This window comes from Meles meles, chromosome 5 (assembly GCF_922984935.1).
Source record: "Meles meles chromosome 5, mMelMel3.1 paternal haplotype, whole genome shotgun sequence".
Classification (NCBI taxonomy): Eukaryota; Metazoa; Chordata; class Mammalia; order Carnivora; family Mustelidae; genus Meles; species Meles meles.
Window position 1 is genome coordinate 87,537,951 of NC_060070.1, and position 27,863 is coordinate 87,565,813.

General features: G+C 39.3%; 1 protein-coding gene across 1 annotated transcript in view; it reads left to right on the top strand.

Moving 5' to 3' along the window:
• The window catches only part of DNAH8 (dynein axonemal heavy chain 8), a 348,142-nt gene that overhangs the window by 154,094 nt on the left and 166,185 nt on the right, over nucleotides 1-27,863 (top strand). The window contains exons 38-49 of the mRNA XM_046005485.1: nucleotides 2,635-2,859; nucleotides 6,069-6,241; nucleotides 7,841-8,019; nucleotides 14,429-14,616; nucleotides 16,359-16,445; nucleotides 16,542-16,649; nucleotides 18,140-18,274; nucleotides 19,755-19,916; nucleotides 21,876-22,122; nucleotides 22,239-22,480; nucleotides 22,571-22,711; nucleotides 24,202-24,439. Coding sequence (XP_045861441.1) covers nucleotides 2,635-2,859; nucleotides 6,069-6,241; nucleotides 7,841-8,019; nucleotides 14,429-14,616; nucleotides 16,359-16,445; nucleotides 16,542-16,649; nucleotides 18,140-18,274; nucleotides 19,755-19,916; nucleotides 21,876-22,122; nucleotides 22,239-22,480; nucleotides 22,571-22,711; nucleotides 24,202-24,439 — 2,125 coding nt within the window. The remainder of the gene's footprint in view (nucleotides 1-2,634; nucleotides 2,860-6,068; nucleotides 6,242-7,840; nucleotides 8,020-14,428; nucleotides 14,617-16,358; nucleotides 16,446-16,541; nucleotides 16,650-18,139; nucleotides 18,275-19,754; nucleotides 19,917-21,875; nucleotides 22,123-22,238; nucleotides 22,481-22,570; nucleotides 22,712-24,201; nucleotides 24,440-27,863) is intronic.

The window sequence follows — 27,863 nt, forward strand, 5'->3', positions numbered from 1 at the left end:
TATGAAAGATATCTATGTATGGATTAGATGGTATATTTTCCATATATCTATGTATAGATATGTGTAAATACAGATATTGCTAGGAATGTAGACATAAATAAGAGGAATGAGCATATCTTTTCCTGAAACAAACTCTATCTTGGCTTTTGTGTATTTTCCCCTCAAGGGATTAAAAGTTGGCATAATCTGTTAAAGGAGGCCTCTTCGTGCAGCTAACTTCCTAACATGACAGGACCTTGAAGAGCCTGGGTTAGACCAGGTGTTCTCTTAAACAGCTCTTGCATTCTAAGGCTTTTTTTTTTTTTTTTTTTTGCGCCAAGTATTATTAAAACTGGGTGCAGGAAAAGAAGAGCCAACAGTTCATTCAAATTTTCAAATTCCAGCCAGAATAAATGAAGAATGACACTTTGTGATCTGGGTCAGAGATAGCGTGGGAGAGAAGGCAAGAGATATCCAAGGAAAATACAGGCAGTTTTGACCCAAACTACACTTCTTGTCTAACTGCTTCTCCCAACCCAGCCTCTAAATCATAACTTAATGCACACACAGTGGAGACAGCTGAAATGATAGGAAATTACTTATTCAAATGACACAATTTACTGATACAGAATCAAGCTTTATTAAAGAGAATATTCTGATATTGTATTTAATATTTTTGTATTGTGTAATCTCCTTGGCAAACCTTAATATCCTTCTCAGCTTTATTACCTTTGTGATGAAGCTTTAAAAATATTTGATAAGGCGAGAAAAATAGCTCCTTCCCTCTCCCAGAAAAGCTTGATTGCCGGTGTACTCTGAAGGAGATGATCAGTCTAGTGTAGACATAACAGTTAGCATTGTGTGGAGAACTAAAAGCAAGTTCAGAGCAGGCTTGAAGTTGAGTGGGATAGAGCAGGAAAGTTGACCAGCCATCAGGATTTTCTGTAGTGTGTATACAACACAAACGAGGAGATGAAATTTTAAACAATTTTAGTGGGCAAACTTCAGTTATTTGGAAAAATTGCTCTAAGGAGTAATGGGGATATATATTCATCCAATATCTATTCTATACATACATGTTCATTCAGTATATACATTACTTGTTTCAACCATTGGAAATGATGACTTAATATTTTAGTGTTTTCCCTTCTAGCCTTTCCCCCATGTTTATTACAGGTAGCGAGTAACATAGAGGAGAATGAGCATTCTTGTTTTGTTTTCATTTTAATGAGATGTCCTCCAGTTTTCACCCTTAAGTGTCCTGCCTTCTTAAACTGAGTTAAAAAACACAATTTAAACTTTTCTTGGTGCCTGAGGATAGTTGTTTTATTTTTAAGTAATCTCTATACCCAGCTGGAGGCTTGGACTACACAACCCTGAGATCAAGGGTTGCATGCTTTGAGCCAGCTAGGCTTTTAAAGATTAGTTTTCAGACTTTACCACTAAGCAGTGATTTCTCAAGAGAGTGTGGGTGTGTGTCTCTAAATCAGAGAGACTTACACTGTTGGATATTTTTGGTTTTTGCTTTTTGTTTTGTTTTTTTTGGTTTTCGTTTTTGTTTGTTTTTCATTTTTTGGTTTTTTGTTGTTGTTGTTTTGTTTTTTGTTTTGTTTTTACTCTCTTGTGCCATCTTCTGCAGAGTCAGAATTGGCTTGCTACTGGGAGCTTCCTGACGTGGGAGGTTTCCTCCACATCAGCATGCTCTCACCTCAGTCAGGTGCCTTCATTTGTCTTCACCTGCAGACCGCAGGATTGGCCACTGCTCTAGAACAAAACATTTTGCAGTCTTGAGGAGGTAGGGATAAGGAAAGTGTTATATTCGTGCCTTAGCCACATTAATACCTTGCCCAGCAGTATCCCCATGCCACTCACTCTGCTCTCTGCCCTCCACCAAATGTGAGGTTCCCTTTGGTCCAAATGATCTCAGATCTGTTACTCAACTCTGCAGATGAACAAAAGTTTTTAAAGGGACAGCTGGTGCAGCAAGGTGAGGGTGGGCCTTGTTCCAACAGTTTTATTCCTTTCCCAGGGTAGAAGTTGTAGGCAAGGTGACAGTCACAACTTCCCTATGCCATCATCAGGAGAAAAAGGACTAGCTTCTTCCCCTTCTCATTTTCTGTCTCCCTCTCTCTCTCTCCTACAGATAAATATATAGAGAGAGAAGTAGATGTAGGTAAAGAAACGGATGATAGAGGGAGTGGGAGATTAAGAAAGGAGAAAATGTACTGTTTCTAGAAGTTGCAACGACAACTTTGGGAAATCTTCCTGCAGAAGAATATACAATGATGAGTCTAGTAATTCCATTTGCTTTTGCTGGTGAAGATAAATCATCATATGGAGCTATCTGGTGGTCTCATACCCTCTATAGACAAATTTGTTAAGCATCCTTTATAAAATACATACAGCTCCATAAATGATAGCCATTGTTTTCATTACTATTTATCTCTCTGCATTGAAATCATTAGATATCAGTAGTTAGAACTTCAAATGTTTATTTTCCCCCTTTTGGGAGTGGAGAAATGCATGTCTTTTTTGAGTTTAAAGTGGGTCAAACCTTGCTCGCCTTCCTATCGGATGAGTGACCACCGAATTTTATTGCGGATGTGCTTTAAATAGTTGGCAAATTTACTTATTATTTTTCTTCTGGATGCATAGGTGGGGCTTCTGGGAATTCAGATGTTGTGGACACATGATTCAGAAGAGGCTTTAAATAATGCAAAAGATGACAGGAAAATCATGCATGTGACTAATCAGAAATTTTTGGATATTCTAAATACTCTCATTGGCCAGACAACACATGACCTAAGCAAGTTTGATAGAGTGAAATTTGAAACTCTGATTACCATCCATGTGCATCAGAGAGATATTTTTGATGACTTGGTAAAGTATCTTTTTTTTTCTTAAACTAATTTAGTGTACTGATTAAAAACTTAGTGCTCCTAATAATGAGCAATTAGATATTATATGTATGCCCTAACGTATATGAACCTTCCATCTACTTGGTCCTTTTCCCAAACTGTCTCCATGTATACCATGTCTGTAACTCTCTCCGTTTGGTGGTTTAAACAACCATATATGTACATTCACACATGTCATTCTGAAAGTATGGAACCGACTGATGAGATGTGAACTAACTACTTGTTCCATTACACCAAATCACCAAGGATATGATACAGTCTAGGTAAGATTGGTCATGAGTTATTTGCTCCATTGAGAAATAAGTCTTGATCAAATAGAATCAAGCTTCAGAGAAGTCTCGTGGACATTTGCCCAGTTGATAGTGTCGAGCAGGGCATCATGGACTGGATTTGGACAAGGTTGTGTAGGGCGAGAGTAGGAGGGGTGGTATTTAAGCTCGCTGCAGAAATAGGGCTCTAAACAGCAGTCTTGAGCCCAAGTTCTCCTAAAGCAGTGGTTATCATTGGGTAGGAGCCCAGGAGGCTTTGCTAAACACCCATTTGACTATCTTTGTCTTTAACTACCATTGCTTGATTTGATTTGATTTGATTCATCTTAAAGGCATCTCTTCTTCACCAGAGACATGTAATTCATGCACCCTGGGGCTCTTTTTTAGAGAATATAATCGATCAGAGACTATTGGTTTCAAACTTGTATCAAAGGTTCTGAAGAGGGCACCTGGGTGGCTCAGTTGGTTAGGCATCTGCCTTTGGCTCAGGTCGTGATCCTGGGGTCCTGGGATTGAGCCTGCATTGGGCTCTCTGCTAAGTGAGGAGTCTGCTTCTCCCTCTCCCCCTGCTTGTTCTCTCTCTCTCTCTCATGAATAAATAAAATCTTTAAGAAAAGGAGTTCTATCAGATAAGTTCATATTTATGGAAGGTTGAAGGATATGCAGTCCATTTATTCTCCTGGAATCTAGAGCCTCACTTCTCAAAATATTATTATATGCCAACCAGTTGCGTTAGCATCTCCGGGGAGCTGGTTAGAAAAGCAGAATCTCCCGTCCTCTCCTCCACCCCATCCCCCACTGAATGAGAATCTGCATTTCAGGATTCCCAGGTGATTCATAAATGCAGGTTAATTTGAGGAAACACTGCTCTAGGATTTATCTCTGGATCTTCTGATCAAGCCAGTCATACTGAGCTGCATACTCAGACCATAGTTCTTTGGCCATCTACAGAGTTGCTTTCAGTAAATTGCAGTTACTGTCATACGTTGGCTTTCTTTGAAGTCCACCTCAAGAAACTCCTGTGAAATCCATTACTGTATCTGTGAAGAGCATGCGGCTAACCTCTCTTATTTACTTTTTTTTTTAAGATTTTATTGATTTATTTGACAGAGAGAGAGAATACAAGCAGGCAGAGCAGCAGGCAGAGGGAGAGGGAGAAGCAACTCCCCACTGAGCAAGGAGCCCTATGTGGGGCTTAGTTGTAGGACCCTGAGATCGTGACCTGAGCCCAAGGCAAATGTTCAACTGACTGAGCCACCTAGGCACCCCCTCTTGCTGACTCTTAAAGCTGAAATACCATGGAAGAAATTTCTTTTAAATCAAAGTACTGAACAAAGCCTTACTTTACATTCAGAATGGATTTTTAAAAAGAAAACCCTATACACAATTAAAACCCCGTAACTGTATTCTTTTTGTCTTAATTACTATTGAACTCATGGTCTCTCTGCATCCCAACTGAGATGAGATCTCATGGCTGGCATATTTGCATTTTATTTTTCCATGTGCAATGCTTAGAACAGCGTGATACACGGTAAGAACTCAATCAGTATTAGCTATTATTTTTTCTTCAACTTCCACCTTCTCCTCACCAACTTAATGGATTGTTGAGAGGAGCTAGTTGACAGTATCTCCGTGGCTGCAGGTCCCATGTGAGGGAAGGAGTCCCCGGGGGAGACACTGGATTGTGTCACCTGAAAGCTGTTCTTTAAGGTGATGAATGCAAAATGTGATTTAGCCGAGAAGCCAGAATTCCTAAGTGCAGGGGGAAGCAAGACCATAGACAAACGATGATGACAAAAAGCGAGACTTTTCATTGCATGGAGACTTGATTAGGTGGAGACTGGAACATGGCAGGGTTACCAGAGGTCAGTTGAATGACCGGAAGTGAGATTGAATTTAAGAACAGTGAAGGGGGATCCTTTGCCACTTTTTTTTCTTAATTTTTTTTTTATTTCTTTTCGGCATAACAGTATTCATTGTTTTTGTACCACACCCAGTGCTCCATGCAGTACGTGCCCTCCCTATCACCCACCACCTGGTACTTCCTTTGCCACTTGCCCCTGTTGATGCACCTAAGTGGGCAGGACCAAATTTTCTCCAAGGTCGCCCATGGAAAATCATGAAGTACCTGAGAATGTGGTTTTGGTGGCATTTTGTTCCTAAATGCACTTCCCTGGTTTCTCACTCTTGTATACATGGCTGTGGGAGCCCTGGACCTCTTGCTCATAGGTGTATGCTGATGAAATGGCAGATTGGTGGGTTTGGCCACAGTGCTGCTGTACGAAGGCATGTGTGTGTGTAATTGACCATACATCTCCCTGCTGATCCCTTTGGTGGCTTCCTTTTGCCCTGAGAACACTGTTCAGCTCTGTTTCCATGTCTTGTGAAGCCCCAAATCTCTCTTTCTCTAGAATCCCAGATGTCTCAGCTGTACTGAACTTCTTTCACATTCCCGAATATGCAGCCAGATCTTCTGAGTCTTCGCCTGGGACATTTTACCCTTTTTTAAAAAATTTACTTATTTTTTTTTTCTTTCAGTTTTGTTTCCCTGGGTAATTCCTACCATTTTTTTCAGGGTTTAGTTTGAATATCCCTTTCAGGACCCCCAGACTACGTTAGGTCCTCTTGCTACATATTTCCATGAACCCTGAATTTCTTTTCATAATTTTTTGCAATTACTTGCTTATCTGTTTGTCTTTTGCCTTCTTTTGTCAGTTCCAGAAGGCAGGAACAAAGCCTGTCTGTGTTCACCCAGCACAGTGTCAGGCCCAAGAAGGGACTTAATAAATATATGTTAGATAAATGAAAATCAGTTCACAAATGAGGATAAAAACTGCCCATATGCTTGTGTTTTATGCTATTGCAATTCAGTATGTAATCTCTTTGCATTTCATGTTTTAAGGTAAAAATGCATATCAGATCAGTTACTGACTTTGAATGGCTGAAACAGAGTAGATTTTATTTTAAGGAAGATTTGGATCAAACTGTGGTGTCTATTACAGATGTGGATTTTATTTACCAGAATGAATTTCTGGGATGCACTGATCGTCTTGTCATCACTCCCTTAACAGATAGGTAAGACACTCTGTTTTTGTTATTCCATTTTGTAATAAATGATCTTCTTAACATTGCTTACAAATTGCATTTGAAATATTAACAAAGGCATATTGCTGTTGTGTTAGGTCTATGCTAGCTCATCAAAGTCAGTCTAACAGTGATATAACCAAGGTTATTACTTAAATGTACATGTGCATTACATTTTTGTAAAGCAGAAAAAGATAAAAGAATGAAAGCAAGTTTGAACATTGACTGTGAATAATACAGTAATGAATTTTAGATTACAAGATGGAAAAATATCTCCAGCAACAAAAAAGGAACTTGTTAGAATTACAAAGAAGGAAGGGACCTTGGAGATGATCTGATTTAGTCTCCTGGTTTTCCAAATGTAGAAATGGATACCTAAAAGGAAGTTTCTTGGCAAGGTATGAATAATCAGTCAATGGCTGATCTCCTCACAGTTCTTTCCAGCATGTGACATCAGACAGAACTGGTCCTTTCTCATCTCTGCATATCCCATGGCAACCAGTTCAATATGTTATACATAGAAGATGCTCAGTAAGTGTTTGTAGAATTGACTTAAATTGGGTCACAGAATAATTAATCCTTTTGTTACTTTAAATAGAGTTGTCTGCAGGTAAAATTATGGTGCAGATTATGTCTTTAGTCTCTCCATTCATCCAACCTCCTTCTGTATGCCCAGTGCTATCATAACATAAACTTGTCAATGTGTTTCCTCTTCCACTGAGGTTTACATATAAAGCTTCATATCTCAGGAATCTTCACTAAGTTTTACTTGGCTCTGAAACAAACGTAACTTAAGCTGGATCATGGATACAAGAAGATTCATTATGTTATTTTTTTTTTTACTTACCTCAATGAGTGAAACATTTCATAGTGAAATGATTTATTTGCAGTGGCGTCCTGGAGTTGACCATACCAGCTTTTTTTTTTTTTTTTTAATTTAAAGATTTTATTTATTTACTTGGGAGAGAGAGAACACAAGATGGGGGAGGGTCAGAGGGAGAATCAGACTCCCCACTGAGCAAGTAGCCCAAGGTAGGGCTCGATCCTGGGACTCCAGGATCATGGCCAGAGCCAAAGGCAGTCGCTTACCCAACTGAGCTACCCAAGTGCCCTTGTACCAGCCTTTGAGAGTCAGCAGTATGCATCTCTTCCCAGTTTTGTGAAATCACATCGGTAGCCTTTTGTGGACCTGGTGGAAATATTTATACCTCTGCAATTGGCAAACATGAAAATAAGATTGATTGATTGATTGATTGATTGATTACCTGGAGAGCCAGTTGTTCACCATCTGCCAGCATACGATGGCTTATTTGGTTCTCTGACTTGTGATTTATCCTGACCACACAGGAGGGAAGCCCTGAAGGTTTTAAGTCAGGGTTGAGGAGTTTAGAAAGCTTGTCCCAAGAAATGTTTGCAATCACTGTACTGCTTCTAGGGAATATCAAGTGCTCCAGCCTCTTTTATGTGAGCAGCTCGAATTTTCAAATGAACAGGCCCATTCCAGTCACATCTGACTTTGGCTGGTGCGCTAGGGCAGTAATAAGCTCCCCCCCCGCCACTCCCGGTGATTTCTCTGATTCCTGTTTGCAGATGCTATATCACCTTAGCGCAGGCTTTGGGAATGAACATGGGAGGTGCTCCAGCAGGACCTGCAGGCACTGGCAAAACAGAAACTACGAAAGACATGGGAAGATGTTTGGGGAAATATGTGGTCGTGTTTAACTGCTCAGATCAAATGGATTTCCGAGGGCTGGGACGGATTTTTAAAGGCAAGTGTCAAACACTGTTAAATCACTGTTGTTGAATGTATTTTTTTATTGCTCTTTAGCATTATTTTCTGATATGAGCCTAAAAGGATATTATTCCACCTCACCAAAATGAGTATAGGTTGGTGCATATGATATTGCTGTTTTTCTGCATCAAAAATGGCTGGATGTCATCAATTTCATATGGTTCAATGCTATTGCTGGCATTCTAGTCCATGAGTTGAATGTGTATTGGATTGCGAAAATAGAATCAATTTATTATTGCCTGAAACGGTGGTGGAGGGGATAAGATCAAGACAGCAAACCCATGACACATGTGGCTTCCCTTCCTGCATTAAATCCCATTGAAATGAAAGATATCATTTAGGACAGAATTTAGAGATGGTGGTATTGGTGTGGGGATTGATAAATGGACCAGTGGAATATAATAGAGAATGCAAAAAATGGGCCAAGGACATTTGACATATGGCAAAGGTGGTGTTGTAAATCAGTGATGAAGAGATAGACTTTACTATAAATCATTCTGCGACAAGAGATGATTAATATTTAACAATGGAAATCAGATCCCTACACACATAAAAATTGGATGCCTACACCATATATAAAATCAGTTCTGGGGTGAAATACCTGAATGTGGTGGGCAAAAACCATACAGTTTTTAGAAGGTAATAAATGAAAATATCCTTAATACAAAAATCATAAGCCATAAAGGAAAGACTGACAAATTGCTTATCCTCAATCAGAAACTTCTCTTTATTGGTGGATACCAGAGGGAGAAAAGCCATGCCAGAAATTTGGAAAGGCATTAGCAACCTATGTTACCTACAAAGGATTAAGATCCCAAATATATGACTAATGCCCATGAATGAGTGAAAGAAAACAGAAAAAAAGTCTTGAATAGACTTTTCACAAATGAAGAGAAACCATGTCACCAGCAATGGAAGAATTACAAATCTTAAAGTGATTCCATTTTGTACAGACCAGATTGAAAAAATTTAAGCATGACATTTTGACCATTGGTAAGGGATAGCATAACAGAAACAATCATCAGCTCCCGGTAGGAGTGTAAAAGTTGTGTGGGAAAAAACAGCACCATGTGTATTCTCATCTGTCCCACCTCCTGGTCTATAGTCAGATAAATAACACTCGTGCACTGGGGTCTGTGTGTAGATGTTCTCTGCAGCATTGTTTAAGACAACAAACAACCAGGGCACCTGGGTGGCTCAGTGGGTTAAGCCTCTGCCTTTGGCTCAGGTCATGATCTCAGGGTCCCGGGATCGAGTTCCGCATCGGGCTCTCTGCTTGGTGGGGGGCCTGCTTCCTCCTCTCTCTCTCTGCCTACTTGTGATTTCTCTCCATCAAATAAATAAATAAAACCTTAAAAAAATAGACAACAAACAATGGGAAACACCTCTAGTGTCCTCTTCAGTGGAGTGGATGCATACACATATCAATTGGGAGAATATAATTTATATATTATGTATCCAGGAAGGAAAAATATAACATATATATGTGGATTTGTGTGTAACAGTGCTATGGAGCAGTAAAAAGGAGTAACTACAAGATGGTGTGTTGACATAGAGCAGCCTTACAGATATAATTCAGAGTGAAGGAAGCTAGTCTCACAAAAATACATGTAGTATGATTAAATTTATTTAAAATTCAAAAATTGGATAAAGCTGAAAAATTGTATCATTCAGATATGTATACAGAAATAGTAAAAAGGCAAAGAAAAGCAAGAGTATGATGGTCACACGTTCAGACTAGCAGTGCCTCCCTCTGGGAGGGAAGAAAGGAGATATAGTAGGGGAGAAATGCACTGGAGCTTCCTTGCATAAAAATCATGAGTCACCCATGCAACCCTTTCTTTCTTTCTTTTTTTTTTTTTAAATTAGCAATTCGGGGTCTCTTCTGATTCCATACAAACTTTAGGATTATTTGCTCTAGCTCTTTGAAAAATACCGGTGGAATTTTGATCGGAATGGCATTAAAAGTATAGATTGCTCTAGGCAGTATAGACATTTTAACAATGTTTATTCTTCCAATCCAAGAGCATGGAACAGTCTTCCATCTTTTTGTGTCTTCTTCAGTTTCTTTCATGAGTGTTCTGTAGTTCCTCAAGTACAGGTCCTTTACCTCTTTGGTTAGGTTTATTCCCAGGTATCTTATGGTTCTTGGTGCTATAGTAAATGGAATCGATTCTCTAATTTCCCTTTCTGTATTTTCATTGTTAGTGTATAAGAAAGCCACTGATTTCTGTACATTGACTTTGTATCCTGCCACGTTACTGAATTGCTATATGAGTTCTAGTAGTTTGGGGGTGGAGTCTTTGGGGTTTTCCATATAAAGAATCATGTCATCTGCGAAGAGAGAGAGTTTGACTTCTTCCTTGCCAATTTGGATACCTTTTATTTCTCTTTGTTGTCTGATTGCCGTTGCTAGGACTTCTAATACTATGTTGAACAATAGTGGTGAGAGTGGGCATCCTTGTCGTGTTCCTGATCTCAATGGAAGGCTGCAAGCTTTTTCCCATTGAGGATGATATTTGCTGTGGGTCTTTCATAAGTAGATTTTATGAAGTTGAGGAATGTTCCCTCTATCCCTATACTTTGAAGCATTTTAATTAGGAACGGATGCTGGATTTTGTCAAATGCTTTTTCTGCATCAATTGAGAGGACCATATAATGTATTATTTATATCAGGGGCACAGCTCTGTGATTCATCAGTCCTACACAATACATGGTGCTCACCAAAGCACATAACCTCCCCAATTTCCATCACCAACCACCCCATCCCTTCTATCCCTCTCCCCTCCAACAACCCTCAGTTTGTTTCCTGAGCTTAAGAGTCTGTTATGGTTTGTCTCCCTCTCTGGTTTCGTCTTGTTTCACTTTTCCCTCCCTTCCCCTATGATCCTCTGTCTTGTTTTTCAAATTCCTCATATCAGTGAGATCGTATGATCATTGTCTTTCTCTGATTGACTTATTTTGCTTAGCATAATACCCTCTAGTTCCATCCGTGTCATTGAAAATGTCAAGATTTCAGGTTTTTTGTTGGGTACATAATATTCCATTGTATATATACCACATCTTTTTAATCCATTCATCTGTTGATGGACATCTAGGCTCTTTCTATAGTTTGGCTATTGTAGACATTGCTGCTATGAACATTGGGGTGCACATGCCCCTTTGGATCACTACATTTATATCGTTAGGCTAAATACCCAGTATTGCAATTGCTGGGTCATAGAGTAGCTCTATTTTCAACTTTCTGAGGAACCTCCACTCTTTTCCATAGTGCAGCCCTTCCCTTAAATACAATTTGAGACTATTCCTATAATAGATGCCAGGAGATTTCACATCCATCTCTCACTTTAATATATGTACATAACATCTGAAATATATATATACAAATACATAGTCATACATACATATATTTGCATGTATATGATGCACAGTCTTTTTTTTAAAGATTTTTATTTATTTATTTGACAGAGATCACAAGCAGGCAGAGAGAGGAGGGGGGGAAGCAGGCTCTCTGCTGAGCAGAAAGCCCGATGCGGGGCTCAATCCCAGGACGCTGGGATCATGAACCTAGCCGAAGGCAGAGGCATTAATCCACTGAGCCACCCAGGTACCCCTAATGCACAGTCTTTGTGTGATATTTTTCCACTTAAGAAAGAGAACAAAACACAAGCTATAGACTGGGAGAAGATATTTTAACATGTATAGCTGACAAAAAATTAATACCCAGCATTAAAAAAGATTTTCTTCTGATAAAAAAACCAAAATAAAGCAAAAATGAGATACCAATCTCACTCCTTCCAGATTGGCAGAAATGGAAAAGTCTGGCCAAACCACTGTTGGTAAGGATATATAGAAATTACAACAATTGATACATCTTACCTGTGTGTAGACTGGTAGAGCTGCTTCTGAGAACAGGCTGGCAGCAGGTGGTAAATGTGAAGATGCACATGCTCTCTTTGACCCAGCATTTCCATTCCTCACACACGTTGTAAGAAGACAGGAGTCAGATTGATACATTGTTACAGCAAATTATTAGCAGCAACCCAAATACCTCTTGAAAGGAGACTGAAATTTTAAACTGGCATATTTATGCAATGGAATACTGTACGGTATAACATTTAAGATAGTGAATTATATCTGTGTGTATCAGCTTAGATAAATCTCAGAAAAATAATATGGAGCAAATAAATTTCAGAGGGGATATGCAGTATTTTATAGATAGCCACATGTAAATAGATACACATATACAAATCTTGAATAAGCAAAATATACAGTGTTCATGAATACATGCATAGGAGCAGTCTTTTAAAGCATGAATTTGGGATACAACCATTGAATCTGGGATACATGTTACCTCTGGAGAAGGAGGGAGTGTGGATCCAAGAGAAACATATGGATTTGAACTGCAGTTCTAATATTTTATTCTTTAGAATGAAATGTGAAGCAAATTATTAAGGTTTGATAGGTAGGTGCATGGGTATTCATGAAGTTATTTTTTATAATTGCCTGTTAAGCCATTTATGAACCCTGCGAATCACTTCCTTAACCAGAGAGAATGGTTCTTCTGTAAATGACTCCTAGCTTAAAGGCTGGGGATGGGTGTGAGCAGCAGACTAGAACACATAGTAAATCTCAAGAGTGCTAAAATGATAACAGATGACAGAGCAAAAGAAAAGGACGTGGCTATGTCCAGTAGTTTTCCTCTGTATAAAAGTTGTAAGTCAGCTCTCAGAAGTGCGAGTCCTGTCAAAGATAAAGATGGAGTCCATACAGATGATAGAATAGTACTCAGTCATCAGAAAGGATGAATACCCAACTTTGGCATCAACATGGATGGGACTGGAGGAGATTTTGCTGAGTGAAATAAGTCCAGCAGAGGAAGTCAATTGTCATATGGTTTCACTTACTTGTGGAACATAAGGAATAGCATGGAGGGCATTAGGAGAAGGAAGGGGAAAATGAAGGGGGGAAACCAGAGGGGGAGATGAACCATGAGAGACTATGGACTCTGGGAAACAAATTGAAGGTTTTAGAGGAGAGGGGGTAGGGGGGAATGGGTGAGCCCAGTGATGGGTATTAAGGAGGGCACGGATTGCATGGAGCACTGGGTGTTATGTACAAACAATGAATCATGGAACACTGCATCAAAAACTAATGATGTACTGTATGGTGACCAACATAACATAAAATTTTTTTAAAAAATTAAAAAAAAAAAGAAAAAGATAAACCTTGGGTGGGGGCTTGTGTTCCAGAGGCAAGTAGAGCATGAGGTCAGATTACAAAGCTCCAGACTCAGAGGGAAGCTCTCCTGCCTCTCCCATTCTTTCCGCCAAATCACCAGGGGTAGACATGCATCTTGCAAACAAAAACTGGCATTTGGGATGAGGCAATACACACATATGCAGAGATAACAAAGTTGCAAAAAATATTTGAAGAAATTCTGGAGGCACTTCCAACAGCTAAGAGACCTACTGACAACTAAATGGATTAATAGAGGAAACAGGAGAAAACAGTAAGTAAAATCAGTAGCTTCAGAGGGATTCAAGAACTCATAACATACAACTGATCAAAGAAAAACAGGCTGCTAGGGAAAAAATACCAACTGGAATAATAAATTAATTAATGATTTAAAAATCTCTTTTGAGTTAAATGATCTATCCAAGAGAATAAATACATTGCAGAGAGAAATGGAAAGTTTGCCAGAAAGGCCCGAGGGTCACAGGGATAAATACAAAAGTTCCAACATCCATATAATGGAAATTACCAAAAGAAAGAAAAGAAAAACTTGGGGGAAAGCGGGACAATCATAAAAGGAAGAAGACCATTTTATGCAGCTGAACATAATGAGGGTTTTCATCCTTAGAGATAAAACAGGAGCAATGTTCTTCATAATACTTCTTTTTTGTATTGAGTTTTTAAGGAATAAATATCCCTTTGACCATTTTCTGTCTCACCCAGCATCCCCACCTGTCTCTCATTGCAACAGGAAAGAAACAGAGTGATCTGACCCAGACATTTTTGTCAGTTTCATTTTGTCAGTTTCCCCAAACAGAAGGGCTCTTTCAGCCCCCATCCAGACTGGAAGTGGGGCTCCCAAGCTGAATCAACATTTATCATCACCAGACATCCCTGGGCATAATGACGTGTCTATCCTTTGCTTTTGGCAGTGCACAAATTTCCTTGTTTCCAGGATGACGTACAATTACTTAAACCTCTCTCTGTCGCTGGAATTAGATATGTCTTTACAAACAGCCAGATTTGACACTTTATATAAGTTGTATTTCAATATATAGTTGTTTGAGAGCATTTTAGAGAAGTGCTTCTTCTTCTTGGTAGCAGGTATATTACAAAGTAAAACTTTGCAAATCAACTGTTTTTCCTGCCAGGTCTTGCGCAATCCGGTTCTTGGGGCTGTTTTGATGAGTTTAACAGAATTGAATTACCTGTGTTATCAGTGGCAGCCCAACAGATTTATATTGTTTTGACAGCAAGAAAAGAGAGAAAAAAACAGTTCATTTTTTCTGATGGTGATTGTGTTGATCTGAATCCAGAATTTGGAATCTTCCTAACTATGGTGAGAACATGATCTTTAAATACAATGGGATTAGTTTAATTGCTATAGACTTAAATGAAAGAAAGCATATATTAGTTAGTAAATGATGGACTATTCAGAGGTCATGAGTGATTCTCTCTCTTCCTATGATTTTTTGAGTACTAAAAATAGCCCAGAGAGAAGATAAAATAGTAATAGGTTAATGAAAATACTAGCAATTGTTTAGTGAGTACATGTAATGTGTAAGGTGCAAAGCTAAACGTTTTCTGTATTGTATCCAACTGGCTAGCTACAGTAACAACCCCCAAATCTCAGCGGCTCAAAACCTCAAAGATTCATCTCTTTGATGAATGTGAAACATGGGAAACATGTCACGTTTTTATATGTTCTTTATATAGTTAAATCTCTACATTGTAGGATAACATGTAATCTAAATTTTCAGTGTCTCAGTGGACAAAGATAAATTATAGAAAGCAAAATCAGGACGTTTTCTGATAAGATTTATTGTAATCAAACCTAAGCAAAACAGTTGAGAGTAAATAATAATAATCCAGAAGTGAATAGTTATAACTTAGGTAATGGGATGAATGAATTTATCGTGTGATACTATGGTGTAGAATAATTTAAAAGAAGAATAACAGTCTCTGTGGATTAAGAATAATATTGGAAATATCAATTAGATATTGCATTAGGCTCTAAATAACCGAGACATGAAAAATAGTGTCTTAACGCATAGTGATTTATTCTCTTAAGATCCTCCCATGTTTCTACACCATCATGATTTCCTTCTTCAGTTTACCTTATGACCCAAGGTGCTATAGAAGCATCTATCTTGCTGCAGTCAGTTAACTGAATCAACTCCCTTCAAACAAGCATCATAGACACTGTGTGCCTCTTTGCATCTCATGGTGTCAAAGTTAATCACACCAACTGCAAGGCAGGCTGGGAAATGTAGTTTTTATTCTGGGTGGTGATACACCCAGTTTGCAACTGGCTGGGGTCCTGTGACTGAGAAAAGAGAAAAGAAGGAGCAATGGGAGGCAACCAGCCACTTCTGTATTCTCAGCACTGACATGGACAGTGCCGAAGAAATGCTCAGGGACTGAAGGTTTCCAAAAATAACTGACTCCTCTTTGCCTTACTAATCTTTGAACCCCAAACCTTTCCCTTGGAGCTTTTGGATCTTGCCTATCCTCAACCTATTGATACTTGTGAGTCCTTAGCTCCCTTTCCACTTCTACTTTTGTCCTTTCTACTATTTTTCCCATCATTCCCATCTTTATTTCCCCTCACCCCTGTGGTTTTTTTTTTTTTTTAAATGGTTAGCCAGAGAAGTTTATCATTCTGACTGCAAAGAATAATGGAAAAGATAAAACAAAGAATTACCTATGTAATGATCAGTATAAAATCCCGAGTTTTCTCTTTCTTTCAGTGACCTATTTTAGACCATAATGATCCTGGTATTTATGCATCTTTCTTTTCTATTTTCTTAACCAACAGATACATGGATGCTTAATTTTGCTATGTAAAGTGGTATGTGTATATATCACTTTGTTAGTATAATGAAAATGGAAATATGTAGCAGGGAGTGATATGACCTTAAAAAATATGGATGATTCAATACATATTTTTGAGAAAGGAGGGATGTATTATGAATCTAATGTTTTTCAATACAACCTTAGAATATGAACTAGGATTTTGAATGTATTTGCATTCATGAAGTGGAAATTATATCAATATTTTAAAACAATTTTAATTTTTAGAACCCTGGATATGCTGGGCGCCAGGAACTACCAGAAAACTTAAAAATTCAGTTTAGAACTGTTGCTATGATGGTTCCTGACAGACAGGTAAGCACTAGGATTTAAAAACGTAGTATAATTTACGTTCTTTACTTGTTTTTCACTAATGTTGTTGAAAAAAAATCTCACAATCTTAATTTTCAGATCATTATGCGAGTTAAACTTGCAAGCTGTGGTTTTCTTGAAAATGTTATCTTGGCTCAAAAGTTTTATGTTCTTTACAAACTCTGTGAAGAGCAACTTACCAAACAGGTAACTTTTTGAATCTATTTTTCCCCAGCTGCAGAACTTGATTTTTTTACTTTGCATTTTTACTTTGATAAATGTTAATCAGTAAGTTTAAAAAAAACTCTTTTAAAATATATTTATAATTAATTTATCCATGTGTGTAGTTTTTAAACCTTTTTTAGTTTGAAATTATTATGGAGTCTCAATGAAGGTGCAAAGAAATATACAGGAGGTCCTGTGTACCATGCTTCCTGCAGTGCTGACTGTTTTTTTTTTAATTTCATTTATTTATTTGAATGAGAGAGAGAGAAAAAAAAATTAGCAGGAGGAGAAGGGCGGAGGGAGAAGCTGACTCCTCACTGAGTGGGAAGCCCCACACGGGACTCGATCCTAGGACCTTGGGATCTTGACCTGACCTGAAAGCGGCCCCTTAACTGACTAAGCCACCCACGGTCCCAGTGTTAACATTTTGTAACTACAATGACAATATACAATGACAAATAACAAAATGTACAATGTACATTGTACGATGTACAATAACAAATAACAAAACCAGAGACCCCACATCAATACAATTCACACAGTTTGTGAAGAGCTTGCTGACTGTACATGCACTTTGTGTGTGTGTGTGTGTGTGTGTGTAGTACTGTGTAGTTATGTCACATGTGCAGATTCATGTAACCTCCACCACAATCAACATACAGGACTGTTCTGTCACTGCAAGCTTTCCTCACACTACCCCTTCATAGCTACACCTACCTTTCTTCCAGATCCCTAACCCCTGGCAATCCTTATCTTTCCTCCATGTCTATAATTTTATTATTCCAAGAATGTTACAGAAATGGAATTACAGAGTTGGTTAATTCCATTTGTTGGTTACTCATTTAAATCTGTTTGCTGTATGGACCATATCAGACTGTATTATTCTGAAATTATATTTAAACTGTGAACTTCCCATGGGGCACCTGGGTGGCTCCATTGTCTGCCTTCGGCTCAGGTTATGATCCCAGGGTCCTGGAATTGAGCCCCGCATCAGGCTTCCAGCTCAGCAAGGAGCCTACTTCTTCTCCCTCTGCCCCTTCCTCCCACTTGCGCATGCTCGCTCTCTCTCTCTCTCTCAAATAAATAAATAAAATCTTAAAAAAAATAATAAAGTATGAACTTCGCAATGGAATGGTCATTTTGCAATCAAGAAAGGTGAGAGACTGGAGCTAATAGAACTTTGCAGCTCAGTCCCTCAGAACAGCACTGTGTACGTACCAGAATATGGAATCTGGGAAATAAACTGAGGGTTTCAGAAGGGAGGGAGTTGTGGGGATGGGTATTAAGGAGGGCACATATTGCATGGAGCACTGGGTGTTATATGCAAACAATGAATCATGGAACACTACATCACACACTAATGATGTACTGTACAGTGACCAACATAACATTAAAAAAAAATCTACCTATGTGTAAATGGTGTGAGTCTACCTTTAGTCCAATGAAACAACCTTTTCTCCCCCCCATCTTAGGTTCATTACGACTTTGGGTTGAGAAATATTCTATCTGTATTGAGGACACTTGGAGCTCAAAAAAGAGCCAGACCAGAAGACAGTGAGCTAAGCACTGTCATGAGAGGACTGAGAGACATGAACCTTTCCAAGCTGGTATTCTCCGAATTCCCTTCTCCTTCCATAGTGTCATCTGGGTTTTTCCCTCCTTAGCTGATATGTAGGGGTTGGCTTGGGTTGAGCTGCGAGCATTAATGGTTACAGGGACAATGGATAGGTGAAGCTACCCACATGTTTCCAGAAGGCAAAAAGCCCATGACCTTGTATGCCCAATATGGGTGGAAATGCATCCTCTTACCAGCTGTGAACAATAAAATAGGCTTCATCGGTGGGCTCTGGCCCTCAAATTTCAGTCCAGCCTCCTACCATTACATGATGTAACATGAACTCTAAACATGAAAATCCCTGGTTTTTTGGGTTCACAGAGAACCACGGGGACTTTTGGTTTCTCAGAATATGTCTAAGCCTATTTTAGCTATCTATGTCTCTCCCAAGACATCAAAACCATTTCTATTTTCCAAAAGCTCATTGGAAGTTCGCTGTGAAGATATCATAGTTATCTCACTGCTTTCATGCTTGTCACGATTATAGCCAGCTTCCTTGAACTAGCTGAAGGACAGGTTCACGTGGTGTTTTTTCAAGGGCTTATGTGGGTTACATATTGTGTCTGTGCCCTGGGAGTACAAGGTTGAGGAAGACATGGTTCTCAGGAAGCTCCTGTTCTAGTTATGGAAGCTAATAGCTGACCTCCATGTAGTTCCTTACTATTACAAAGCTTTCTCAGGGGTACTGTCTTGTTTGCACTTCCCAGCCACTTGCTGAGACACAAATGGCGAGTGTATTTATTGCCTTTTTACTTATGAGGAAACCAAGTCTGGAAGACTCACCCACAATCATGGTCAGTTTAGAAACTGGAACAAAAATCCAGGAGACTTTCTGATGCCAAGTTCCCTGCCCCTTCCAGCACGCCTCACTGCACTACCCTTGGTAATAGTATTCTTAAAACTGGTAGACAGGAATTCCAGAAGGCATCAGAGGAGTCCCAGACAATAAGGAGAAATCAAAAGGGGTCTGCAGTTGGGAATGGGGTGATGTAGGTATTAAAGACAGAGCAAATGAGGATTAGGGTCTGTTTACTCAAAACTACAGCTTCCAAGGAAGGCAAGACACTGCTCTGATGGAGTTTTCCAGTCAGTGTTGGATGATCCAGGCAGGTAGGGTTATGGATGTTTTCCTAATTTCAATGAAATATTAATATTCTATTTTCGTGGGGTTGGTTTTTAAGTTAACACCTACAGCTGTTTGTGGGAAGCACAGCATTCGTAGGGTAATGAGATCAAACCTTGAAGCAGTAGATTGTAGAATACGTTCAATGCCAAGGGGCTCTGGCTACCATGGTCTAGGTAATGTGGATTTGGTGGTGGTGGTTGGGAGTCGGTTCTAGAGGATGCAAGTCTGGTCAGGAGAACTAGTCCATGATTTTCTGGGCATCCAGTGATAAGTGCCCTGAGCTTCCCTGCTGGCCCATAATTACTTGTGGACTGAAGAAGCTTGTATTCATTCTCTGCCATCTCAGGTTGATGAAGATGAACCCCTGTTCCTCAGCTTAATCAATGACCTGTTTCCAGGATTACAGCTAGACAGTAGTACCCACGTGGAGCTGCAGGCTGCGGTAGCCAACCAGGTTCAGATAGAAGGTTTGATTAACCACCCACCCTGGAATCTCAAACTTGTGCAGGTAAAGACACTTTAATCTCTTATCAGGGTAGTGATAAGCGTGTGTTGTTAAAAATGGGCAGTTGAAGGGAAGAACTTGGGAGATTCGTCTTACTTAATGTGGATGTTGAAAATAAATTAAAACACATCCTGACAAGCAGAGTCCTCAGGAGGATGGGTAGGTCCGAGAGAGAGTGGGGATTCACCCCGGCTCCACCTTGCAATCAGCAAGCGATAATTTACTGAGGTTAGCTATGCCTGGGGAGAAGGTTGGGTGGTAACCAGAATCTCAAGGACAGTTGGGAGGGGATTGTAGGTTATAAAAAGCTGGGGAGATGGAATGACCCTGCTGGCTGCTTGTGTCCAGCTGGCAGGATCCCCATAGCCGGGTGTCTTCATGGGCTTGGGGCCCAAGGAATCTGAGAATGATACTGTGCTTTTAGTCTGTGTGTGGGCAAGTTTACATCCCCTAAGATTTGCATCTCTTGCCTGTGTCTCTTGGTGTCTTTTTGTTCATCACGTTTCATCCTTGTGACAACACCCTACAGTTCATCAGCTGAGTCAAGAAGGGTTGGAAGAGAGGCAGGATTAAATCTCTATGGGCCTGATGTTTCAGGGGTATTTTCCAGGTTTCGAAATGAGGGAGCTGAAATTGTGGAGTGTTAAACACTGACTTTGAAAAAAATTAACAATTCTTATTTTAACTTACTGTTCTTGCCAGATTATAAGAAGCGTAAGTCCAATTTTCTCAGGGAAGGATATGAGGAACAGTTTAGACATTTTTCATTATCCATGGGTTGGAAAACCATTAAACCCTTTTTTAACATTTCTGGGAAATTTTTCAGAAAATGTCTATGTGATATGCATACAGTATATTGAGTACTAAAGTTGTAATCATCCCAGTGGGTAGGGAACCGGAATATGATAGTGTTACTCGGTGTCAGTAGTGTTACTCTTGAATATAATGTGGTGGAATGAGTCTCTGCTGCTTTTAAGCTATGGGTTACAGCAGTAATACATTTCTCTCTAAAATGTTGGGAGAATAACTTAAATTCTGGCTCTGATCAGCTGTGAGCTTTTGACTTCTTATTTTCATCAAGAAAACAATAGAGAGGATGTTCTAACAGATATTGTCCAGTTCTTAGCTTGTCTTCTTGAATCTCCTTTACCCTATGTGCCCCTCCCTTGCTTCTGTGTCATTCACCCTTCCCTTCAGGACGACTGGGGTCACTTGGTTGGCAGGCACAAACAGCAGGTGGTACCTGAAGTTTATTTCCCACCCACCCCCAAACCAAACTCTCCTTAGTTAAAGACTGTTGGATGATGGAGAAGGAAAGTCAACCTCCCCTTCTTCCAGGTGGAACATTCCAGAGTGTCCCGCAGGATCAGTGTTAAGGTTTCCCTCTACAGGATTTTGTTCTCAATCACACACTGCCTGACTTCTCTCTCCTGTCCCTTGTCCCCCATTCCCTTACTAGTTTCTGCCGGGAGCACTGCCTGAGCAAATCACTTGCAGGGGAATCCCTCAATCTCAAGCTGGTCTTCACTGCGATGGTTTGTGTTGCTGCTTTCCACCAGCAGGGGACGGCGTCATCACATTGAATGCAGGGAAAGCTTGTGCCTGGAAAAAACCTACGCACAAACCCCCAAACCACAAAGAAGAGTAGTTTGAGAAGGGAAAAAAAAAAAATGAGATCCTGAATTAATTACTTCCAAAATGGAATTCAAGTTCCACATTATCATAATTTTATCACTTATCATTATTTTATACCGTGGCACTAATTTGCTATCCACATCTAACAAAGCAAAATAGACCCTTTTTTCCCTTTTTTTTTTTGCGTTTTTTTCATCTTTTAAATCGTGAACTAGTTGCTTTAATAAGAGCCTATTTAAAGCTGTTTAAATTTCAGCACACTACTTCTGTGACTATCAGCAAGAGACTCATTAGTTACATTTTTCAATTGATTGCCTCACTGCACAGTTGTACGAGACATCCCTGGTCCGTCATGGTTTGATGACTCTGGGGCCCAGTGGTTCTGGGAAGACAACTGTCATAACAATCCTGATGAAGGCATTAACTGAGTGTGGGAGGCCTCACAGAGAAATGAGAATGAATCCCAAAGCGATCACTGCGCCTCAGATGTTTGGCAGGCTGGACACCGCTACTAATGACTGGACAGATGGGATTTTTTCTGCACTGTGGAGAAAAACGTTAAAAGCTAAAAAAGGTACCCGTTCACTCCCCTTTGTCAACCTCCCCCCACCCTCCACCTCCCCAAAGTTAAACAGCACGTTTAATTTTTGGTAGATGAAAAGTGATTTTCCTCCTTTTAATTATTCACAGGTGAAAACATTTTCCTCATTTTAGATGGCCCCGTGGATGCCATTTGGATCGAGAACTTAAATTCTGTGCTGGATGACAATAAAACCCTCACGCTAGCCAACGGAGACCGCATCCCCATGGCCCCCAATTGTAAGCTCTTGTTCGAGGTGCACAATATTGAGAACGCTTCTCCAGCCACGGTTTCCCGCATGGGCATGGTCTATATCAGCAGCTCCGCGCTCAGCTGGAAGGCGATTCTGCAGGTGGGGGACAAGGGGGCCGGCGCGTGTGTGCTCAGCATCCTCCCGGGTTTCGCCTCCTTGGCAAACTGAGGTTCTGTTTCTTTGCCGCAGGCTTGGCTGAAGAAGCGCAGTGCGCAGGAGGCGACTGTGTTCCTCGGTCTGTACAATAAAATATTTGAAGACATATATACGTATATGAAACTAAACCTCAATCCCAAAATGCAGCTCCTGGAATGCAACTATATCATGCAGGTAAGACAGTTTGTGTACATTCATTATTTAGGTTGGAGACTTCCCTCCCCAGCACCCCCTCGCAGTTTAGAGGCATCTGAAATAGAAAATTCTCACAATCCATAGAAATGCTTCTGTGATATGGCCATGAAGGCCCAGCAAAGTTTGATTCCTGTGAAAGATTTTGGAAGAGTTCATCCATGTTTTTACTGCCATCTGTTTTAGGATTTTTCTCTTCCCAGAGTGGGTGTTGGCAGGGGAAGAGGAGTGAACGATTTCTCCCACTGGCAAGCTTAGTAACCTGCCCAGGAAGTGCACCCAATAATGACACTAGACTGAGTAAATAAAGCAGGCAGTCCTCCCAAAAAGTACAAAGGAGAGCTGGTGACCAGCAAGAAAATGCGAATGGCAATCTCAGCATCGCAAATTTAGAGTATATAAGACAGAGAAAAGCTTTAAACAATTTCCCAAGTCATTTCTAGCATTGTATGTGTGTTTTCCTCTCATACTCAGTTTGCCTTAATAGTCTTTGGAAAAAATCAGAACCTAATTATAGATTATGAGGGCTCCCCTGCTTCTAGGGTGTAAGTGATCTTTCATGATCCATTCTGGTACTTTGGTTTTCTCTAAGTTTAATAAAGGACGCCAGTCAGTGAGGGTGGGTAGGTAAGAAGTAATACATAATTACATAAGAAGTAATACATAAGGGCCCAAATCAATGAATTATTTAGTAATGACTTTAAAATGCATAATATAAATGAAAAATCTTATCTTGAGTTAATTTTGTTTTGCAAGACTGAGGATGTCTACTGTAGATACATTTCTTTCCGATGCCAAATGGGAGTTGGCACACTTTTCCTTAAATGAGCGGGTGGCAAATATTTAGGCAAATGTTTGCACAACTGCCTGTCTCAGCCACTCACATCTGCTGCTCTGTTGCAAAGGCAGCCAGACACAATGCTTACATGAGTGAGTGTGATTGTGTCTCAGTGAGATTTTATTTGCGAAACAGGTGGCCAACCCCTGGGGCCACAATTTGCTGAGCCCTGCAAAGAGTGAAAAAGAAATGCAATCTCTGTTGTAGAAAATTTGGGGTAACTAAACTTTAGATCCAGAAACTACCTTAGAAAACATGTAATCTTTAAAAAAAAGTGAAGGAAGAAAGGAAGGAAGGAAAGAAGAAAAGAAAACATCTAGTTTAGGACATTTGTTTTTCAGATCAGGAGACTGAGGCTCAGTGAGGTTGGTGGCATGAGCGTGGGGTAGAAACCACATCCTCAGATTCCCATTTTGGCATCTTTTCTGCTAGTCCATGCAGCCTGTTTAAATAAAGCAGAAGGACCTTTCTCTAAATGCTGTTTGTGGTAGGACAGTGATCAAGAAATACCTAGAGAGCTATATAGTTTTCTTCCCCATTTTTCTCCTTCTTTTAAATTTATTATCATTTAAACATTTTTATTTCAAAAACTTGAGTACAAAAACCCATTTTATTGTAATTCAAATATTTGCAGTCTCTCAATCTACTGGAAGGTTTAATTCCCTCCAAAGAAGAAGGTGGCGTTTCATGCGTTGAACATCTTCATAAATTATTTGTGTTTGGCCTAATGTGGAGTTTAGGAGCCCTCTTGGAACTGGAAAGCAGAGAAAAGCTTGAGGCCTTTTTACGAAATCATGAAAGCAAGTTAGACTTACCAGAAATACCCAAAGGCACTAGTCAGACCATGTATGAGTTTTATGTTACTGATTATGGTAAGTACTGTGACTTATACCTGAAATGAGATAATCTCTTTTTCAATGAGAAAAACAAACTTCCATAGACTCTTCTATGGGGAAATATTAAGCCAATTATAAGTAAGATGATTGCTAATACCATTTTTAAAAGATATATATGCAAAGAATAGTAGAGTTTTGCATATTGGCCATGTTGGGAACTGAAAAGAGACTCTTGGCTTCTCCTATTTTTGGAGTGGCCTAAGTGAAATCTTGCATAAGTAAGTTGGCAATACCTCTTATGTCATGTACTTTCTTTTTTTTTTTTTAAAGATTTTATTTATTTATTTGACAGAGAGAGAGATCATAAGTAGGCAGAGAGGCAGGCAGAGAGAGTGGGGGGAAGCAATCCCCCTACTGAGCAGAGAGCCCAATGCGGGGCTCAATCCCAGGACCCTGAGATCATGACCTGAGCCAAAGGCAGAGACTCAACCCACTAAGCCACCCAGGTGCCCCTTACATCATGTACTTTCTGATGCTTGAAGAAGAAAGGGCAGCAGTATAGAGAACATAAATTCTTCATGATGCAATAACAGATCGATCCTACAACTTTCCTGTTGGAAATGTCAGAATAGTTAGAGAATGAACCAAGCCCATGGCGTCTTACTTACATGTAGGACTTACATGTAGGACTTGGCAAAGTCCAGTGCTGTGACCTCAGCCTCCAGCCTCCTGTCTGTGGCAGGGTTCAGCTTCCCTGTCTCTGAGAGAAATGCCCTTAAATTCCGTGCCCTTTACCCAGAGTATAGCTCTCAATTCTTCTAAGCTCCAGAGAAGATAAAACATGATTCCTAAAAACTGTATTTACCTCTAATTCTTCCTAAGACCTCCAAATAGCAAGAGCACTTGTTTTTTGTTTTAATGCATAAACTCTAAAGAACAAGAGAGTAGACAGCAATAACAGCATTTTGAAAGCAAGAAGGCAGAAAGGTAAGGGATACTTGCTTTAGCACGCTGGCCAAGGTAAGTCCTAAACTGACAGTGGAAAGAGTTGAGAAGAAATGTAGTGTATGCCACAAAACCTTCAAAGGGCTTGAGAATTGGAAAGAGGTAAAAACCAGCAGGCTGCTTGTAAGTCTGTTTAAGACACAGACCTCCAGGTCTTCTTTCCAAAGTCACATGGCTAGAGACCTGCATCCACCTCACACTGGTTGAAGATGGAAGAATTAGTTTTGGGGGAGGATGAAACACAGAGTTGCCTAGATTTGGAGGACACTGGACACATGTGAGAATAGAAGAATCATACTGAAAAATAGAGATTAAGTGAAAGTCTGTGTTTTAGAAGGCTTTTTAAAGAGACTGAGGCAAGGGGCACCTGGGTGACTCAGTGGGTTAAGCCTCTGGCTTCAGCTCAGGTCATGATCTCAGAGTCCTGGGATGGAGCCCCGAATTGGTTTCTCTGCTCAGCAGGGAGCCTGCTTCCCCCACCCCAGCCTACTTGTGATCTCTCTCTCTCTGTCAAATAAATAAATAAAATCTTTAAAAAAAAAAAAAAAAGAGAGACTGAGGCAAGTGAATTATTTTGGCCGGCCATCTTTAATCAGAATGACCAGTAATTCTACCTGTAATTACATGTTATTAAAGATTTGGGATCATAAAAAGGAGCTCTAATTCAAAATGCAAATAACAATGAAATGCAAACTTGGACCTAGATATGAATTCTGTTATGATCCAAAGCCAATCAAAAGAAGGTTCTTTGAAAAGATCAATAGTATTGATAAATCTATTACCAGAGATACCAAGGTAAGTAAAAGAGAAGGCATAAATTACCACTGTCCAGAATGAAAGAGGGAATATCACTACAGGCCCTGTGGACATTAAAAAATAAGAAGTGAATACTAGGAACAATGTTATGAAAGTACCCTTGACAATGTAGATGAAATAGGCAAATTCTTTGAAAGAGACAAGCTATTAAATCTCATCAAGAAGAAATAGATATCCTACATATCCTTATATTCACTTTAAAAAACGTATAATTAAAAACCTTTCTACAAAGAAAACTCCAGGCCCAGATGGCTTTACTGGTGAATTTACCAAATAGCTAAGTAAGAAATAATGCCAATTTTACAGAAATGCTTCTGAAACATATAAAATGTAAGGAAGAAACACCCAGACCATTTTATAAGGACAATGTTATCCTGATAACAAAACCAGAGAAATACATTTCAAGAAAAATAGAGTATAGACCATTATCTCTTTGGAGTATTGACACAGGTTTCTTTTTTTTTTTTAATTTTTAAAATACTATTTTAAGTAGACTCCACACCCAATGTGGGACTTGAGCTCAGACCTGAGATCAAGAGTTGCATGTTTTACTGACTGAGCCAGCCAGATGCCTGGACACATATTTCTTAGTAAAAATTTAACAGGTTAAATCCAAGTAAGCATTTATTCTATGAATGGAAGGTTAGGTTAACATTCAAAAAACAATCAATATAATTCATCTCATTAACAGACTAAAACACAAACAAGCCATCAGTCCTCTAAATAGATACAGAAAAAGCATCTGACAAAATTTAACACCCTTTTATGATGAAACTCTCAATAAACTAGAGATAGAAACCACCATTTGGAAAAAGAGCATCTACAAAAAGGCTAACATTATACTGAATGGTGAAAGACTGGATACTTCTGTCCCAAGATCAGGAACAGGACAAGGATGTTCTTTCTCACCATTGCTATTCAACGTTGTACTAGAGGTCCTAGTCAGTGCAATAAGGCAATAAATAAATAAACACAAAAATAAATATATAAAATATCTACAGATTGGAAAAGAACAAGCATATCTCTCTTTATTTGTAGATGATGTGACCATCCATATACAATCCTCAGAAAAGTTATTAGAACCAGTAAATAAGTTTAGCAAGGTCATAGGATAAAAGGACAATATATAACAATAAACTGTATTTCTATATACTCACAGTGAACACTTAGAAATTGAAATTTTAATATACTATTCAAAATAGCATCCAAAACTTAAGCAACTGTCAACTTAATATTGATTGCTATATGCAGAAGATGTTATGTACAAACCTAATGGTAACCATAAATCAAAATCCAGTGATAGATGTGGAAAGAATAAAAAGAAAGAAGTCCAAATATATCATTAAAGAAAGCCAACAAATCATGAAAAAAAAGAAAGGATCAGAGAAAACCACAAAAACAACCACGAAACAAGTAAAAAAGGGGTAATAAATAAATACATATATATCAGTAATAACTTTGAATGTAAATGGACTAAATGTTCCAATTAAAAGACATAGGGTAACAGAGTGGATACAAGAACTATCTATATGCTGCCCACAAGAGACTCATTTTAGACCTAAGGACACCAGCAGATTGAAAGTGAGGGGGTGGAGAACCATCTATCATGCTAATGAACATCAAAAGAAAGCTGGGATGG